The 20,587-nt window shown below is 30.5% G+C and overlaps 2 protein-coding genes across 5 annotated transcripts in view; one reads left to right on the top strand and one right to left on the bottom strand.

Moving 5' to 3' along the window:
• Nucleotides 1-270: 270 nt before the first annotated feature.
• On the bottom strand, nt 271-12,588 carry LOC129908284 (uncharacterized). 4 transcript variants are annotated; one of them, XM_055984689.1, is made up of 7 exons: nt 11,887-12,588; nt 1,335-1,712; nt 1,167-1,268; nt 959-1,109; nt 758-904; nt 545-694; nt 271-477 (listed from the first exon to the last, which is right to left on the bottom strand). In XM_055984689.1, exons 2-7 carry the CDS (start codon nt 1,696-1,698, stop codon nt 375-377), a joined length of 1,017 nt encoding a protein of 338 aa, XP_055840664.1. In that variant the 5' UTR covers nt 1,699-1,712; nt 11,887-12,588; the 3' UTR covers nt 271-374. The 4 variants fall into 4 exon arrangements, with proteins under 4 accessions (XP_055840664.1, XP_055840665.1, XP_055840661.1 ...); XM_055984690.1 differs by having other exon boundaries at nt 12,018-12,588; XM_055984686.1 differs by having other exon boundaries at nt 11,990-12,586.
• Nucleotides 6,067-20,587, top strand: part of LOC129908282 (ceramide transfer protein) — a 55,170-nt gene continuing 40,649 nt past the window's right edge. The window contains exon 1 of the mRNA XM_055984684.1: nt 6,067-6,084. The gene's annotated coding sequence lies outside the window, so the exon portion shown is untranslated. The remainder of the gene's footprint in view (nt 6,085-20,587) is intronic.

The following is a 20,587-nucleotide window of genomic DNA, read 5'->3' as shown; positions in this document are numbered from 1 at the left end:
CTAAAAATCACACCCTGTACATAATATAAACAAAACAAATAATAATTTTATTTACAATTGTTTTTTTAAAGATCTTAAATTTAAAAAAAAATGACTTTCATATTCCACTCATATTTCAATGTACAAAAAAAAAAAGAAATTCATATTAAATAAATAAATAACAAAAAATAATATAAATAATAAATAGAAAAAAACAACTAAATTCGTTTGATATGTAATAAATATAAATAAATTAAATAATAATATAAATAAATTAAATAATTTGTTCTTATAAAAAAGAAAAACAAAATGTTTTTTTGTATGGCCGCAAAAATAAATTATAACTTATAATAAATAAATTTTATAAACAATATTTGTTTCCAATTAATTCTATTTTACATGGAAACAATGTTCTTTTTTCGAAAAACTGGAGAATTTTCCTTGATTTCATTTATTTCTTCCACTTCTTGTTCATGATATTCACTGTGTTTCTCGTCACTAAAAAAATAGTTTTTCATTAAAAAAAAAAAATAAACAAGTATATTAAAAAAATAAATCTATTTACCTATATTTTTTGTTTATCAAAGCCTTGAAAATGCTCTTTGTGCAATCTTTATAATAGGGAAAACATTCTCCAGGAACTTCTTTACCTTCGCCAATTTCTTGAGCTCTGACATATTCGGGAATTAGATTCGCAAAAGGTGATTTCTTAACACTTAAATGAAAATAACAATTTTTAAAACGTCTCCAAATTTAATACAGTCATATTGTAACTTACGTCAGAAATAGTTTTGTTATCTCTCCAAAAACTCCAAAATGATCCAAACTTCTTGAGTGAACCTCACAAATTGTTCTCAAAAGACAAGCTTTCCCATCCATGCCAAAAGTCGATAAAAATGTTTCAACAGCTCCATAAAGCAGTATTCTAAAATTTATAACAAGTCAAGTTTGAAAAGTCTCCACTAAAGTGCAAACAAACCTTTCTCCTCCATGAAATACATGCTTAAATCTTTCGGGTATTTTTGGCACTTCTTCTTCCTCATCATCTTGTACGATATTTGAAAATTGATCTCCTTGTGAAGATAAATCACGCTTCTTTTTGTAGTTCAAATACCTAGCCATGTAGCCACCTTAAATTAACCTTTTTAAATAAAACCTAGAACATACATAATTTTATAAGAAAATACCCAGCATCTCTCCAGCTTCATGACCAAACGATCTCGCAAAGATCGGGGGCAGGTCACCAAGTGGATTCTGATTATCTGTCAAACCAAGCTTGTCAAAGTCAACTATAAAGATACAAACAAATGTCAGATAAAAGGATATCAAATGCATACGATTTTTTTTTGTATTACTTGTGACAGGAAAACTGATTGTCAAATTTGAGAAAAATCCCTCTGGCGGATGTCGCACCAACGGCAGAGCTATTGTAGGCGTAAACGTTAACGATGTGCCTGGTGGCAATGCTAAACGTCCATCGTCTGTTATCCAGACGAGACGTTTTTTTCTCGAATGTGGTTGATTATATTCGTCTAGAAATTCTTCCTGATTCGTCGCTATGTTAGAACTTGTTTTTGATACACCCTCTCCATCACCCACGCTCTGGGATGAAGATGTCTTTATCGAATGAGACTGTGTGATTTGGCCAGTTGCTTTTTGCATGAGAACAAAGAGTAGGATTCCTGCTACTGAGGTCATATTGCACAGCCTCGTTTTCATCACTGAATTGTTATCTGGAATTAAAAGAAGAATACTGAAAAGTTATAACTCCCTCTAGCAGATTTAATAAGTACTAATTTTCAATAAAATTAAAATTTATGATATTTCTTTTTTTGCAACCAATTAAACTGAGATCAGCTGCTGTGAATATACATATTTGCAGATAGAATTTATATGCCAAATAGATAAAATGTAAAAGATTGAAAGAATCCGGTTATATAAGAGAAAGTAAAGAAAATTCTGCATCAGGTACCCTTGAGTTGTCTTGATTCTTGTTAATGTATTCTTTAATGTTCTTTGCGTATTTGCAAACAAGAAGTCTTTAGATAAACTCTTGATAGTGCTGGATAAGATTGCAGCTTAATTGTAAGTATTACATAAAGTCGAAGGTAATCATTCATTGAAGAACCAATAAAGAGCTGTAGGCTTACAAAATGAGCTGGATGATTTAAACGATGTTTCAATAACATAATTCAATTGGCTATGACGTCTATAAAATGCTTGGGAAAGTTCCATTAATTTTTTTTATTGAAAAAGAAAGAAATAAAAAGTAGCGATCAGTGTTAAATGGATTTATTATTTCTCATGATTACTAGTTTTTTCATGTATCAACTTTGACTTGCATTTTATTTAGGAAAGTAAAAAGACAGAAAATTTGAGCTTTTTTACACTAGATTTTAAGAATTTATCTAGCCCATTTAAAAAACATTTACACATTTCAAAATTCAAAATATAATTTAAAAGGAATTCGACTATTGGTGGGTTTTTTTCATCGTAACGGGTGTGACACAAATCTTAGCTTTGTGATCTTAGTTATTTTAGATAATACTCATTCAATGAATTATATTTTTAAATTGCTTGTAAATTAGGTTTTTTATAGTAAATTTTGCTTCGTTAAAATATCTTGAAATTTAGATGTAACGGGTGTGACATTGAGGTGATGATACAACAACTATCTATACGGGCTTTACGGTAAAGCTGAAAATCCAGCGGACTGTGAGCGCCACATTAAGTAAATAATTAAAGGTGGGTTGTATGAAAAAAAGAAGAGCTCAGCTTTCTATTTAATTTTTTTAACAAAAAACTTTATGTATTCTCTATAAAGCGTTTATAAATAAGACTACCGGTATTTAACTGAAGATGAAAGTGATTTTGAAATTAGATTAAAACTACTAACGCATATTTAAAAACAATTTAAAAACATTTTTCACCCCGTTACATTCTGATCATATTCACTTGCATGCAATTTCAATCAGAGTCAGTCTCACGCTAAGTACCTGAGTAGCTTATAATAGCTACATATATCTAATCTAAAATCTACATTACACAGTTTTCACTATTTATCAATTCAGGATCGGATCACTTTTATGCTTAAGCACCTTGAATTACAAAAATTGTTTGTACCAAAAATGTCCATCATGCGTAAACACATCGTGCAAGGAAACAAGTTTATGTTTATCTTCTCATAGAAGACTATATAGGAAACAATATAAACTTTGCCAAAGGCATACAATTCAAAAACATGTTTTTTTGCAAAACCATGTTCCATCAAGTGACATATTTTTTTTTAATTAAAAAGAAAAAATAATAGTAAATTGGATGAAAGCATCAACTATCTTAGCAATTTTGCATATTTGCGTTGTTCATAGCAGTTATTAAAGTTAAGCTGTGAGTTTCTTAGTAAGATTCTATTTGGAATTGAATTTAAATAAAAATTGTGGGTATAATTACGTAATTTTTTTAATTCAAGTGTTGTGCGTAAAGCTATCAATTTTTTGTCAAAACCAATTTACATATACTAAGAAATTAATACTGAGTACTTTCATTATGTTCACGCTCGCTTTTGCACACAATAATTAAATACTTTTGAACGCAGGATTTAAAAAACCTCAAAAAGAGTAAGATAAAACTGTTGAGATGAATTAGAGCAATTCTTTTATGTAGCTCTTTGATATTTATCAGTATGAATCAATAAACAACAATCTTATATTGCAGCCTCCAACTCTTTTTTGGATAAAGCTTTATAATTTGATAGCTTCTACTTAGGTAGCTTGTTAAACAAGTGTCCATAAAGAACGTTAAAGTGCGAATGCTAATGAAAGGCTTTTTTATTTGTTTAGTTCGTCAAGTGCAGTTGAGAATAATAACTCTACATGAAATTGAATAAAAAGTAATTTATCTAAAATACTTCACGAAAAGCATGCAAATTGTATTTAACTAAAATAAACAAAAGAGCTGAGTAGAAAACTTTTCTTTTGTTGTATAAACTTAAATTGAAATATGTGGTGACTTTTTAGTTGCGTATTATTAAGAAAATAAGTGAAAACTTCAAAATAATTTTTTTATATATAGTTACAGCTAATCATACATAAATAAATAAATAAAACTTAATTTGGGATATTTTCCTAGGATGGTCTGGTCATGCAAGCCACAAAACAAAACATTTTGGCGTCACGGTGGCGTATACGTAACTTTTTTTTCTATGAAAAAACTTTAGCAGGTAATATGAAATTTCTATTGCTGATTACACAAAATAACGATATGCATATGCATCATAAATAACGAGCCAATTCAGTCATAGGAATCTAAATAAACTGTATCATTCTTTCTTACAGATTTATTTGATTGTGATGAAATATTCATCATAATAAAAAGTTTTTGCAGCTTCTTATATTTTTCACAGATAAAGAATCTATCTAAGCGTAAAATAGTGGTACAATTTATGAGGGTTGAATCTTTTGTGAACAAGAAGGAACTGCTCAAGGTCACCAATTGCACTTGTACAAAAAGCAGATTAATTTTATTTAAAACCTTTAAAATGAAGAGCCTGCAAAATTGACAATTATATTGCTTGATCGTGCAGTAAGTTTAGTGGTTTGTTGAATATTAACGGTTATTTTAATGATTACAAAAAAATATTTAAACAATAACAAAAAAACAAAAAGGTGTGTCATCTCATTAAAAAAAATAAAAACATACAATAAGTATCCACCAACCTAATTTCCCTTTTAACGAACACCACAAGAGTTGTTCACTTTTAAAAAAACATTAATTACTGATTTTTATTCAATTCATTGCATTTTCAAAAGGAGCTCAACTTGTTGTATCGCTTTCAATTCCTATATTTATTTAATTTTCTTTCTTTCTCACTTCAGAGCTGTCCTCTTATACACATGTTTTTTTATTTTTATTTTCCTGTATCTTCGTCCAATGCCAAATACGAGATGCGACTGAACTTGTCACAACTCATTGCCTTCATTCAAAAACAAAATTCCACAACCACAACAAACGAAAAAGAGTATATTCTCGCGATCGTGACCCACTTCTAATCTTCCTAACCGGCATGCGTTTTGCGATAGTGTAGAATGCTACACCAATATCATAACATAGACCCATCCATTTGAGTTACCCCATTCACCAATGTGAAGTATCCCTGTAGGTTTACACTTTACACGCAGAAATATCTATTCGCTCCACTTTATTCCAAGTAATACCATGTTCACTATACAACTTATAAGAGTTATAGTTAATAGTAAATAGGAGAAAGATCTTGTTTTCAGTTTCGTTCGATTTCTAGTGTGTCAAGATAAAATGGGGGATGCCGGGTGGAATTCGTACGCACGCATAAAATGCTTGATGTCTGAGAGATGCGCAAAACTGGTTGCAACTCTTGCAGAACTGGTTATCAATGACGCAGTCTATACAAATACAAATACTCGTCTAATAAAGAATAAAAAAACAGAAAAGTAACAAACGAGGAAGCAATTTTTCTTCTTCTTTTGGGAGGATTTTTTTCTTCTTATTAACTTTGAGTAGGAAGATTAGTATAGAGAGAATCCGTGTCAATTGGTGGTCTCTAGCGATGACATTGAACATAGTCTTTGATTATAATTAAAGGCATATGTATATGTATGTAGTTATGATATTGATTAATGCGGTTGATAATATAATCAATCTTATTTGGTAGTGAAATTATAATCTCCAAGTAATCAGGTTAGATATTTCCTTATTTACAGAAATTTTACCTTCGCTGTTCGCTCTTACTTTGATAGGTTTGCAAACAAGTGGGTTGCACTTTCAAAATCAGGAAAATCCATAAAGAACATTAAAGTGCGGATGCTAATGAAAGGTTTTTTCTATTTGTTTAGTGAGTTAAGTGCAGTTGAGGATAATAGCTCTACATGAAATTTCATAAATAGCTACTATTTTCAAAAAATACTTGACAATAAGCACGCAAATCATATTAAACCAGAATAAACAAAAGAGCTGAGTAGAAAACTTTTCTTTTGTCAAAAAAACCTAAATTTAAATACTATGTGATAAATTTTTATTTGCGTATTATTCGGAAAATAAGTGAAAACTTTAAAATAAATTATTGTAAAATAGGTAAGTCCTCTTTTTTCATAGAAAAAAAAACTACTAATAAACTCTGAAAGCTAAGATGAAAGCGTAAGTTGGAGTCTAAATATTCTTGCCGTAAACATCTTTCTGTATGTTATTGCCTGCTCTTGTGTATTTCAAAGTTTAAATTTTTTTTGTGCGAAATAAAAGGCCAACCTTTGTGTATTGGATTTTTAATTATTAGACCCTGCTTTAAAAATAAAAATAAAAAGTAAAAAAGTAAAGAAATATCACATTTGCTTTTTTAGCTCAAGGGAAATTGGAGAAATAACACCTCGGTGATCAACCTAAACTTTGGTAGCATTGTGAATGGAATGACACTCGTTGCGTTCAAATATATTATGATTCGCAAATTAAGTTCAAAACGTTTTCTTTTCAAAAGCTATTGAAAGCCTTTTTAAAACCCAGAGGTTAAGATTGTTAAAAGTTCCACGGTGTTGACGTAATAGGTTTCAGGAGTCTCTTCCAAGGAATTAAAAAAGCTCAAAGTAATTTTATTTAAGAGAATTCATTAGGAAAACGAGTTTGATCATTAATAAATAAATACATTTTATAGAAAAAATATTAAATTAAAGGAAAGGATCTTTATGAAAAATGTATTATCCTTCCTGCAAACAATAATCATTAAAAGTGTAAAACACTTCACTCTTCGTGATCTTGTCACGCCACAAATTAATTTCTTTTTATAAGTTTGAGTCAAGAAATTCGACTTGCGAACATTTATCACAAAAAAAAAAAAATATAGAAAACAACTTTACAATTTCTGAACCGAAACACAAAGTTTATCATATTACATTTTATTTTCAACTTTCCCACTAGTTGCTCTTATTTCGTGATTTTTAAGGATCAAAATCCATGATAGTTAAAAAGGATCAAGTATTCATGATTGAATTAACAAGTCAAATCTGTTTGATTTTATTAAATCTAAGTAGCTTATGTTTTAAGCTCTTTAAAGCTCACTTAAAATTATTAAATGAACAATATTTCAATTTCACTTTATAAAGCCAAATCCAAGATAAAAATATAAACTCACTGTTAAACTGTTCACGCCAAACACCTCCACCGGTAATGATGGATTAATGCAAACTGCCGCACTTAATTTAATTCATTTAAATTGTGGTAAATGTTAGGTTTTCTGCATTTTGGCTTCATTCCAATTAAAAATAAAAAAAAAAATGCTTAATGGCAGATCGAAAAAGCGATACCTATTTAAATATTCACGATAATCATTTTCTTGTCCTTTCTAAATTATTTACATCTATTATTGCACGTAGATGTCGTGATAGATTTTCAAGCATAGAAATACTTGGAAAAGATATGGAAAAGTTCCTCATTTCACTGTGAATAGATTTTTCTAGCCGTTCTAGCCACAAATATAAGCTAGATCTGTCAATTGATAGTTTAACGTCAAAATGAAATGTTTTCTGTAGATGCAGATAGAGGTTTGATTTACATATTTTGACGTGAATCCTATTGCATTATTTAAATGTCAAGTTCTTTAATGTGTTGAGGGTTTACTGTAAAAATGGAGATTCTTTTTCGTCACATAGGCAAAAATAGAGTACTTACTTACTAACTTCGAAAAGCTTATAATTTGTTAACTTTTTCTTTGTAACAATATTACGATATAAACTGACCCGAAATTGAAAACAAATCGAAATTCGACAGTTTTTTCAGTCGTCGGTCACATAAAAACGTTCACATGTCAGTCATATTATAAGCCGGCATTAATGCCAAAACCCATGACAAGAATTACTAATAAGCTATCTATATGTAATATATTTCAAGTAAATTTAAAAGTATCTGCCTACATATGCGCTTTCGATTGGTCATCTGAGTTAAATTCATTTTGAACAAAAGAAAGTTCCAATTCAACACAACGCAACGCGTACAATACCTATCTGGAATTAAATTGACAGTTTTGCATTCCGGGGACGAATTTCAGATAAAATAGCTGTAGGTAAATCGTATATATAACCTATTGACAGCAGACGACTTGTAAAAAAAAGCTACTTTACTGCCAAACATGATCGTTAGGTAATTGTTTTTATTTGGATAAAAGAAAAAATGTATAAAAAAAAATAATACAAAATGAAAGTGCAATTGAAGCAATCCATCGATCATTTGAATTTTAATTTAAAAAATTTAATTTTATGCTGAGGGTGTGCATTTTAAAATGTTTGATGTCGCCTAATTGTCGTACGTTGTAAATGGTTAATGAAAGCTTTATTTGTTTTAAGTATTCTTAACTGCACATTATAGAGATAAAAACGTGCCTTAAATCTGTTGATTAATGAGAAAACAAATGATCTAAAGATAAGTGAATTAAATATTCAAAAGTAAGTTAGCTGTGATAACAATTAATACTTTATCTGTTTAATGAATTATGTGAGTGAGATTTATCAAGTTTAATTTCGAAGACAATGAAATAATAGAAGCTATACAAAAACAAATAAACATAAAAAACCATTAGTGACATGAACTTTGTTTAAATGAAAGTGTTAAACAATACCATGAAACCAAAAAATGATTGAGGCTATTTGATGTGCTTTGACATTTTGCTAAAAGATACAACGATATTAATATCATTTTAATAATGAGTAATATTCATGAAAAGTTAGGTTCGTCAATTTCTCGCAAGAGGCAGTACCCCTGACAAAAACGTGTTGGCAGTTGAATCGGATTTGACAAACGAAACCTTCTGCCGTTATAGGCCATCGCACTAACTATTGCGCCCCGCGATACTTTTGATATTCTAAGCTCTAAGGTAAAAAAAACATTTTTCAAGCAAGCTGATAATGAATCGGAAAAGTGTTTTAAAAAAAGTCTTCTAACGTAATTCACGCAGTAAAATGCTTTATTTGATCCCACCGCGCACAAGGAAAAAATGCACTGGGTCGCACAAACTTGCTTGGGTACTTCAAAAAAGTTATATATCTTAGCTATAACCATACGAAATTATACCTTTAGATTAAGTTTTCAGAAATAAATAAAACATACAAAATTTGTTTAACTAATTTTATTCGTAGTAACATTTTTTGAAAATTTAAATAATGAAAATAAAAAAAATTATAAGGCCAATATGTTAATATAAATAATAATATGATAAATAATATGTAAGGGATTGGCCAATAAATATGTCAATTTTCGCAAAAAAAGAGTCCTTTTGGAGATAATTGCAAAACCTCGAGCATTTTATATGGGAGGTATTATTTCTAAAGAAATCACTTTACAATCATCCGTCCGGTGACCTTAAGTGAAATTATCACCAAATAAAAGAACTAGGGTAGAGTAGCCTAATTCCAGCCCTCTCCAGTAGCCGGCTATCTTTCAGAAAAATCGTTATAACTATAACTAGTGATTTCGTAGGATTTATTCCAAATTTTTGCTCTTATGCTGTTCTGTTAAATGTCTCTCCTAAAATTACAATATTCTTATTATTCTTGTTATTCAGTTTTCTTAGAAAAAATAACTTTTTGTGAAGTGATCCAATCGGGTATGGTTTTTTTTGTAATTTTACTGCCGAAACCTACTATCGTAATTAGTGTTTAGTGGAAACAATTTCAGAGCTATGCTTTGAAATGTTGTTTTTCTTATAAAAAATATACATTAATCTTTAAATAAAATAGGTTTTAAATAAGAAAAAGATGTACATTTTTGTTATTTTAAGGGGGCCGGAGATAGAACACAAAAAAAGCTTTGAAATTCAGGAGTTTCCTGTATTCGGCCCACTTTTATTGATAAAAGTTTAAAAAATGTAGTAAAATAAATACATTTTTGAATCATTTGATGTTATAACTTATTAAACAATCAAAATTGTTTCTAAATTCTTAAAACACAAAAATTTGAATAAAAAACCTTAAATTTATTTAAGCTTGACCTAATAAAGTCAGTGGTCGGAAATGGGACACTAGATGGCCGAAAATAGGAAACAAAGGCCGGATTTAGGAGAATTTTTATACAAAAACTTATATAAAATATTTTTGGGAACTATTATTAACTTTTTTTTTAACCATTATTGGAAAATGCTGATATTTGACGTTTCTGTGCTTTATTTTATGAGACCGGCTACTAGCAACTCTACCCTATAACTTGTGTATAACGTTTACAATGGCTACTATGAAATTAATTGATATTTTGCGCAATTATAATTTATTTAATTACCTATGTACTGTATAAATTTCATTCATCTATCTATGAAAACAAAAAAGTTATGATCAATTGATTTTTTCTGTCGCTTTTTCGTTTCATCTTGTTTCAAATCACTACGATACTAAAGAAGTTTTCACTTCAAAAACTCGACATTTTTGTTTTAAAAACGTTATATTTTGTTTCTTTTGGTCAGATATTCAAGATAAAGGTCTTCAGGTCAGGATCAGGGAAAATGACAGAGCATTAGCATTTTGAATTAAAAATACGCTTAAGTTATAATATTGAGATAATCTTAAAAAAGTCTTAAATCCGAAAACGCACAGGAAGAAAACTTTTGCACAATACTTTTATGACTTAACTACATCAATAAACGACAAAATCATTCTTGACCGCCGAATGTCCGCATTCCATGGCACGAAACCAAGTACAAATAGTAGTGGTAGAAACTTTAACGCAATTGAAACCAAGTCACTGCGTGCAAACGTTCTACCAGACGAAGAAAAATAGTGAAAAATAAAAATCCTTACCGAGACGTAGAAAAGTCAAACGCATATAGTGAAATCCCGCCATAATGTGGTAAAGTTATTGCCAACCTTCCACATTTATTTATTTAAATAATAACCCTGCAATACGTATATATTTTTCTTGATTGTATTGATTGTAAAAAAGTGATCCCTAAAATCTTTTTTTTAAATCAATCTACAAATAATGTATATACAATGTACATATAAATGTATGCATTTTTGATGTCATGAATAAACCTACTTATTTGTAAATAGTAAAATTTTACTGTGCATAATGCACACTTATTGGAGAAAAGGAATTTAATATGGAGATTCATAGAGGTACATGGTTTATAAACCTTAACCGGCAAAACGCATTTGAATTTACATAAAAGTTGTAGAAAACTCAAAATTTAGTTTTACTATGTTACAATATTCTAGTTCAACATGTATTTTATAATAAGAAAGATGATCTTTATTTAATTTCGTTACATAAGTTTTATTATACTCCACTCTGCTAAATATAAATGTTTACTGCACTCCCGCCTTCACACTTATTTGTATTTATTTGCATAGTTGTTTGGAAAACTAAACTCTGATCTGATTGTAAGTGAAATCCGATTGTAAGTGATACGCATATATTAGCATATTGCATCATAATTGTATGCATCCATTTTATTGTAAACTGATAACATTCGAGGAATATTGATCTTTTTATTCGATAAGAAGCAACTCGTAAGTGTTATACAAATTTGTTTAAAATACGTTGCACTATGGCAAGTTTTATGCAATTTTTGGATTTATGTTGGGATTGTTTCATTTTCCTTGCATTTCCCGTTTTTCGTGACTCATGAGTCATTATTTCTTTACTGTAGGTAGCTATTTTCATAAAATTTCACAGTAAAGTAAATTTTCTACTGGAGTCAAATACTCAATCCTAAATACTTCCCGGTCTTCGACTTTTAACACATTTTCCATCTGTTCACAAGAAATAACAGAAATTCCCTATTAACAGTTCTGTTAACCCTGGTACAAATCCTACAACAATTGGACAGCAAAGTCATAACGGTTAAGTAATCCATGTCCTTATCGCATCGCGATTTAGAAGAAGAAGAAAACCTGAAACACTAACCTGGCTTGTAAACTGGTCCTATTAGATCACAATGCTCACAAAAAAAACACAACAAAAACGAGACCACTTGCAAAAAAATTTCTTTACAATGCGACCAACTTACGTTATTAAATTAATCAAGCAAAACGAACCAAGAAAAAGGCTCCCAGCAAAAAAGTCCGTGTCATGTACCAATGGTATAAACCAGACAAGATTATGTACACAATTTATTTAAGAACTCTCGATGGGCACACAAGACACAAGATTACAATAAAGGATAAGAGCTCTCTTCGTTAAGCAGAAAAAAAATGGAAAACAAAACATAAGAAAATGCAAGCCTTGGTTAACTAAGCCATTGCTTAAGCCAAATTCAGGGATCACTCATAAACTCGTATATACGCCAAGTACGTTAGAGGAAATAAAAAATTCAAATATGAAATTTTTTCGCGGTGGATTAAGAACTCGCACAACCGACCTTGCACGCGGCCAACAATAAACTAAACCAATATAGAAGCCAACTATTCAATGTGACTATGATCGGGTTTTGGCCAAAACCTAGACTCTGGATGGCTATAAGCGAACAACACGACGAGAAACTTGAATCTAACAAGATGGCTCTGTATAGATTTCTGGTGTGTTTTCTAGTATTGACTTCTTGTACTTGACCAACATGCAGCAGCAGAGCTCTCTTTGTCATGATGAGCTTCCGTAAGGCGGAATTGGTCATTATTATTATGATGAGATAATCTTCTCTATATTCAGTAGCTGCTGTGACAGAGTGGGAGTGGAACATGACTGATTGTAAAACAGAGAGGGTCCTTCCTTATTTGAGATTCTGCTGAAGCTACTTGAAGTGCGTTGGGCTGAGGTGGTTTATAGCTGATGGGTTATCAAAAATTACATGCACGTATTTATATTTTTGTCATATCAGAGAGGAACGAGGAAATGCGATATTGTCATTGTCATATTACTGAGTTAACGGTTAGTAAGGTACACCTGAAAAGATGTATAATTTTTCATTTCATTTAATGGTAACTGGAAGTTAGGCAACAAAAATGGAAAAAATGCTATTGAATTAATGCAATTACTTTCGGATATAGAATAATTGTTTATAATTTGAACGTGTGTTTATTTCAATTGTTATCGATATACTCACCCACATAAGGGCGGGACTAAATAACAGTACAAAAATATGTCTAAAAAAGTGAAATTGAGTTGAATTAAAAATAATTTATTTTGTTTATTGTTATTTGGGAACACATGGCGTATACGTACTTTAATCGCACTTTATTTTTGATGAAAGTTAAATTTATATTCTGAACAATCAACTCTATCAATAGCAATAAGGACGGTTGACTGAATACATTATTACCTATAATGCCATTATCTAATAATAATAAGTCTTGATCGAGTGACGAAAAAAAGAACGTAGACTTGACGGAGCCTACACATGTTGAAAATACCATCTTTCAAATATTAAAGCATCATCTCTGCTCTTTTGGTTTTGACATGTTTTAGTGAAAGAACCATAAAATATAACGTTCATTCCACCCTACAATCGATCTCTATGTTGTGGTTTCATTGAAAAAGAAAGTCAAGAAAAACGGAGAAAAAAAAATCAGCTAAAATTTAGATCGATCTGCGTACTAAGCTTATTTCTTATTGCTTTTTAAAGTTAAAATTTAGATTTTGTGAACAAAAACCATTTTTTTTTTAAATTGATAAAATAAATGATGTCAAAAGATTGGTTAGATTATTTAAGAAAAAAGGAGTAAAGGACAATTTCCCCATCATTTTAGTGGTGGAAGCAATTTTCTCATAAATTGACATGACCTAAAATATTAAGAAATACATTTTTAAAAAGCCTAAAGCTTATTTCTATCTATGTATAGAATTAAAACAAGTAAATTAAATGAAGTATTTAAAAAAAAGGGTACTTAAACTCAGTATTTTCGAAAAAAATTTAATTTAATGGTGCAGTGGATGTAGTACTTGACTGCTAACCTGAAGGTTGTGGGTTCGAGCCCTACCGCTTGGAAGCCACCCGTGGGACTATATGAGATAATAATCATCTTATTCTCAATTCACTGTACCAACAAAAATTCTTTCCTATCTTTCTATTCCTTCTAACTAGTGCCGTGCAGTTGCATTTAAAAGACCTTAGGTCTTACAGGCATATAGTTAAATTATTATTAATTATTATTAAAAAATTTGTCTTGACTTTTATTAATTTTTCCAAATTCGTTGGTCATAAGTACTGTTATTTCAATTCAGAAGAGAAAATAGTAACATGTGTTACGGTTTTGAAAAAAAAAAAAAAACAAAAATTACTTCAATTTCTTTCAATTTTCTTAATTTAAACTGAATTTTTGTATTTACAAAAATATTTTATTTTCAAGAGGAAAAAATAATACAAATTATTTTTATTTATTTTTTTTGGAGTTGAGGGTTGAGGCTAATTGAACTTTATAATTGAATCATTTTATTTTCTTTAAAACTTTTGCAAACTCTTTCAAAATAATATACTTTTTATTTTTTTATAAACTGTAGGTAATACATATTGCAATTTTCTTTTTCTGAATTCAACCAACAATAAATTTGGCCAAACAATTTTGAAAAATAAATTCATATTTTGTTCGAATAGTTCTGAAAAAAAAAAGTTTTTTCAATTATTTTTTTCTTCAAAATTTTGAGTTTTAGTACCAGATTTTCAAAAATATTTCAAAAACCAAAATTTTTGAAAATAGTACCGATTTTTTTTTAAGCCTAGTACGTTGCAATGCTGAAGCGAATTTTTCTAAGTCTCCAAAGTCAAAAATACTCTTTTGGAGCAAGAAAAATGAAAAAATTCTAAGTCTTCAAAGTCAACAGCGAACATCCCAACTAACATTTTTGCTTACGGGTTTCAAGTCTAAAGGGCTATTCGCACCTATAAGGCTGGTATACTACCCACGGTAAAAAAATTATCAGTAAACGCTGATATTTATACTTCTAAAAAACTTTTTAGGAGTATCTTATAGTGGGATTATAGGTGTGATGAGAAAATTATCTATAAGCACACTATAACGATGTCGAGAAGCATTTAATCCTATAGGAATCCACGACAGAGGTCATTAAAAGCTTCTTATCGTGATAACTATTTTATTCTTATAAAGCTTTACAGGTGTACAAAATGTAGCATCTGGAAAGGTTTATAGAAGGATTGATACTCAGCTTCTAGAATTTTCTTTTTAGGACGCCAATATATAGGTTTTTAATAAACAGTTACTGTTTGAGTTTATAGCGGAACATTCATAGGTAGACAAAATTTTTTTATTTCCTCGAAGTTATCGCTTTCTTCATAAATTTTGTGCAACCCATTTAAATAATTTCTATTTCAATGCACACAAAAGCGCCATGAATATCATGTTGCAGGCTCATGAAAGCATTTGGACCGACCTTTGAAGGATTTTAATGGTGATTTAATTATTGATCCACTGCTGCCAATACAAACTCCTAGAAACTCTCTTTAAGGTTCGTCGCCAATTGAATCAATTAAAGATCAAGTTGTTAGACAATTGAACAAAGAAGCAGAAGATGATTCATTATTGAAACTCAAATACAATATGAATGATGTACAGGCACACACTGGTAGGGGAGTTAATTTTAATCTATCACTTGGTAGTGATGATTTTGAGGTTCATTTGCTGGACGAAGAATACCATCACACGATGACATTGATAGACTTTCAAAGGTTACCTCGGATGCACCAATTTCAAACAAAGTAGCCAGAAATAAGATATTTGACAGTGCTAAAGAAATTGAAAGAAATCGACAATTATTGCTGGAACAGCAAAGGTTAGTCAAGGAATTAGATTTCGTTTATACCTATACTTTGAACTAACAAGAATGTTTTTTTTTTCTTTGCAGGAGGCCATGTTATTGCACATGCTAGATTGAAAAAGAAGTCATAATGAAGCACTTGCACAATATTAATCTTTGTTGAGAACTAGTTTAGACTTTAGAGTAAGTAAAATGTATTGAAAGTAAAAAAAAAATGTATCTTTTTAAAACTAGTGGCCCAGGTAAACCTCGCACCTTTTTTTCCTTCTTTGAAAGGCTACATCTAAAGATAATTTACTTGCAATGCTCAGTACTGAATAACTTATTTTTTTTAATTCATTAACAACAGCAGAAACTCTGTTAAAAAAAAAACAATTGCGTGGGGTTGCATGCAATAGCATCTTCTAATCAGCTTGCTTCCAAGTCCAATATTACCAATTTCTCACCTCGATTTATTAGAGATCATCTTTCACTTGAGTGTTTGATCTAACCTAACGGTTTGGAGCACCGATTTGCAATCGATCTTCAAGTTGCAGCATACTTTCCTTTATTTATGTCCTCTTCTTTAATCAAAGAGACGACTTGAAATCAGAAAACGTGGTCAAGCCTCAATGTTTGTAAATGTTCCCTAGGGTGCGGCTAAGAATTTCTAATTTTTTGTATGACCTATTGCAACTTTGTCCTATTATTTTCAAGACGAGACAATGCAAGAAACCAATTTCTTTTTTCATTTTTATTATTTGGACTCATTTATTAGTCGACTTATTAGTCATGTTTTGAACGATTAACAAAACAACATTGGAACTAAAAATTTAACTTAAAAACAAAAACACAGAAGAAAACTAAAGAACAACCTTCAAATAAGACACATTGCAGTTTTGTTAAATAGTATATTTATTTTTGTTTAGATGATGGAAAATATATTTTATTTAATTTTATATTTTCACTTCTCTTTGAAAAACAATTACTAGGTACAAAACACAATACACTTAGCAGCAAGTCATCGCGTTCAACGCAGTCCACCTGAACTTAAGTTCTGAGTTGTTAGTGGGTGCGTTATCAAAATTAGATAGTTAAATTTGACAAAATTTGAGACCTTCTCAATTTCTTCATTTTTAAACTACCAACGAAAAACGCACAAAAACGGAATTAACCACGCAAACAACCAAAATTTGACCATTTTCTGACAAGAAGAACAAAGAAAATTTGTTATTTTTTCAAATAATTTCAATTTAAAATGACATTTTATAAATTAAAACAAAAACAAATTTCCTGTTTACTGTGATTCAAATATATTAATTAAAGGCCGAACTGACAGAAAGGTCTCCGCTTTTTGACAAACTAATATTGAATAAAAGTATTCTCAAAAAAAAATTGTTGGTGGTTTGACAATTTAACAATATCTAACAATAAATCGTTCCTAAAGGCTTGGCCACACCGGAGGGTACGCGGTAGCGGTACGGGTAGCGGCAACTATATTTGTATTAAAAAAATTCCACACCCGAACGTTGATGTGTCAGTTTGGAATTTTGTCCATACAAATACCCGTACCGTTACCTGTACCTCTACCGCGTACCCTCCGGTGTGGCCAAGCCTTAAATGTTTTTTAAAAAACCTAAAAAATTCTGAACAATGACATTTCGACAATATTTTGTTTGTTTGTTTCTATTGTTCGAAAAAGAACGCACCTCCGATAGGTGATTGAAGGCACCCATTAAATATGAATTTGAGAAACTTCATTTATATATTGTATATGACTTCATTTCATAACAAATTAAATAAAACATAACTGCAAGCTATGGTATAATTATATTTATCCATTATTATACCATGATTGCAAGCAACATTAAGTTGCTATTAAAATTCGTCCAATTGACCCCCAACCAAGCCAGCAAATGGGAAATTCAATGTCGATGGAGGTGGTCCAGAGCCTTTTTACTTTGGTAAGAACAATTTCTAATAAAGTATTATACACATTCACCCTCTTGTTTTTCAGAGGTGCGTTCTTTTTCTAACAATAGTCAACGATCGTTGTTATGTCAAAAATTATTGTTGAAGTGTCATTGTTAGAAATCGTTGGATTTTTTACAAATCATTTAGGAACGATTTATTGTTAGAGATTGTTAGACTGTCAAACCACCAGCTAAATTTCTTTTGAGAATACTTTTATTTCCATTATTATAACAAAAAATTTTGTTTTTTATTCAAAATAAATTATCTTTCATCAAAAAATTACAAAACCCTCTTTTTATTTTCATTTTTTCCGCTTATTTCCAAAAGAAAAAAAATCTTTGTGTTCGTTTTGTAAACAAAACATCCACTTTGACACATCAACAACCTCATGAATGTTCAACTCATATCATGGAGGTGAGTTGGAAATAGTTACGATTTGTAACTATTTGACACTTCAAAACGAGTTTAGGAACGATGTTCATCTGTCAAATAGTTACAAATCGTAACTATTTTGTAGTTTAGGAACGACAAAAGTTAACGATAGTTAACAATAGTTAACTATTGTTAGAAAAAGAACGCACCTCAGATCACATACTCGATCAAAATGTAAGCAAACAAGTTATCTTCGATACAATTGCTAAACAGATTGTGCCTGTTGGTGTAAAAGGTTTTTAACGCAACCATCTTTGCCTATGGAATATTTAATATTAAATAAATCATATTGTTCCTTTTAGAGAAAACTTATCCAATGATGTTCGATGAACAAAACCCAGGTGTCATGGTCCTAGCTGCTAAAAAAATCTTCAAGAAAAAGGCAATTCTTATTGACGTAATGGTCATGTTGCCATCTTTTATGATAAATATCGCATATCACGTTTTTCAAGTTAAAGGGACGGTTTGTTAACACTCGATTATCTTTTAATCAAGAATTTTTCTATGGAATAATCCTTGATTAAAAGATAATCGACTGTGAACAAATTGGCCCTAAATGATATCTATTTGGAGAAAGTATATAATGAAGGTGTTGTTCAAGTTTCCTAAATTCATCCATCAATAAGTTCTTTTCGCAGCATTCGTTCCAAAATATTGTAGACTCTTGATATTGAAACATGAACACCTAACTACTTGCTTTCCTTTTTTCTAAAAGCCCTTTTCAAAGACATTAATGCAACCATTAAATTTTGTTTTATATTTCAGAGTTATAGCTACATAGAAATCTACAATGAAAAAATTCTTCTAAATAAATCCAATACAGATCTTCAAATTCATGAAACCTCAAATTGTGAAGTTGCAGTCAATTGCAAATATCATAGCATGATGTGAGCAAGATTTGCTCGTGTACTTACGTGAAGGTAGCACACACAGAAGAATAGTTGCTTGAAACGCATATGAATGAACGCTCCAGTCGATCGCATGCTATTTTTCGAATTGTAAGTTTTTTTCATTATTTTGATTTTCTTAATACTAATCTTATTCAATTGGTTTTTTTTTTTACAGATTATAGAATCCCGAAAAATTGATCAAACTGATAAAGATTCTGTACAAATAAGTATTTTGAATCTTGTTGATGTAGATGGCTGTGAGAGAGCAGATCAAACAGGATCCACAGGTCCTTGTTTGAAAGAAGGTGGCTATATTAATAAAAGTCTACTTTTTCTCAGTCGAGTAATAAAGCACCTTGGTGAAGCTAAATATGTCATCGTGATTCGATACTAACAAAAATATTACAAGTGTCGTTGGGTGGTACCTAATGCTTTAACTGATATAATTAGTACATACTATCCACTCAACGGATGTAGAAGAAATATTGTCCACGCTGAGGTTACAGGATAGTTTAAATAATGTTGCACAAAATCTTGTATTCTTGTATACTATTCTATCGCACCAAAGTGAACTCTGGGTTTAATTGATGATTAAGATTAAACTGATTATAAAGTAAGTACTGTTTTGAGCACAAAAATTATTAATTCATATTTTTATACGTACGAGTTTTCCTAACTTATTTCAATCTTCTAAAATGTTTTTCAGTCATTTACTACATAGCAACAAAAGCAGCAACAACTGCCTCCACAACATCAGCAAAAACTTCCGCCACAGCAGAAACATCCACCTCAGCAACCGCACCATCAGTCACCTTCTCAGATGATTCCTCCACAACATTCCCAACCACATCCACAGCATCAGCAGCCTTCTCCAAACTACCAGGGAATGCATCCGCCAAACTTCAAACCACCGCCATTTGGTTTTGACCGCCCTGAGGCTACGGTCACGGTGGGTATCAACCTCCATGGGGCATATTATCATGGAATATGCAATAATGCAACAACATCGTGCCGCAACAAGAAAACCTTTTGAAGCAAAACCAAGAAGAGTTTTGCCAAAAAGAAATTAATTGTGGATCAAGTGAGCCACTTCAAAGCTTTATACATCAAGTAGAAACGAATTTCTTTGAAAATGTATCCCCAAGAATTGTCGAACTATTTGATGTACTCTGTAATATGTTAATATCAGCAACTTATATATTTGGCTACTACTGTCTTTCACAATGTCGCAAGGAGATCCAATTTATTCTATTGCTAAAATAAATATTGTCGAGCGAAGCTTACTGATCTCGCACAAAGCTAAGCTTGAACCTAGAGGATCAAATTGTTTGAAAGGGTAAGAATGTTTTAAAATTAAGTCGGAATTCTGATGGGTTATAATTTTTGTTTTTATTTTTTTTTAATGGAATTGTAAAATGCAGCTGAAGCAGGTTTATAATTGAATAAGATTATATCCGAACTTCTTAACAATCAAAGTGGAGATGATTCTATTATAAGCAGTGTAGATGAACTCCAAAAGCAACTAAATGAACAGTGTAAGTAAATTGGTTGTCTTTCTGAGAAATAAGATCCCCAATCGTATAACTCTGAAAGAACCATCTTTGTTTAGAATTCAGTTCTTATTT

This window comes from Episyrphus balteatus, chromosome 2, assembly GCF_945859705.1.
Source record: "Episyrphus balteatus chromosome 2, idEpiBalt1.1, whole genome shotgun sequence".
Taxonomy (NCBI): Eukaryota; Metazoa; Arthropoda; class Insecta; order Diptera; family Syrphidae; genus Episyrphus; species Episyrphus balteatus.
The sequence above is the reverse complement of the archived record's forward strand: the minus strand, read 5'-3'. Positions and strand labels throughout refer to the sequence as shown.

Excerpts from the sequence above, each read along its gene's own strand:
- LOC129908284 (XM_055984689.1), bottom strand. The coding sequence starts at position 1,698 with ATGAAAACGAGGCTGTGCAATATGACCTCAGTAGCAGGAATCCTACTC. Across the intron at positions 1,269-1,334 it reads AATCAGTTTTCCTGTCACAA|TTGACTTTGACAAGCTTGGT; the intron begins GTAATACAAAAA and ends GTATCTTTATAG. Across the intron at positions 478-544 it reads TTGATAAACAAAAAATATAG|TGACGAGAAACACAGTGAAT; the intron begins GTAAATAGATTT and ends CTATTTTTTTAG.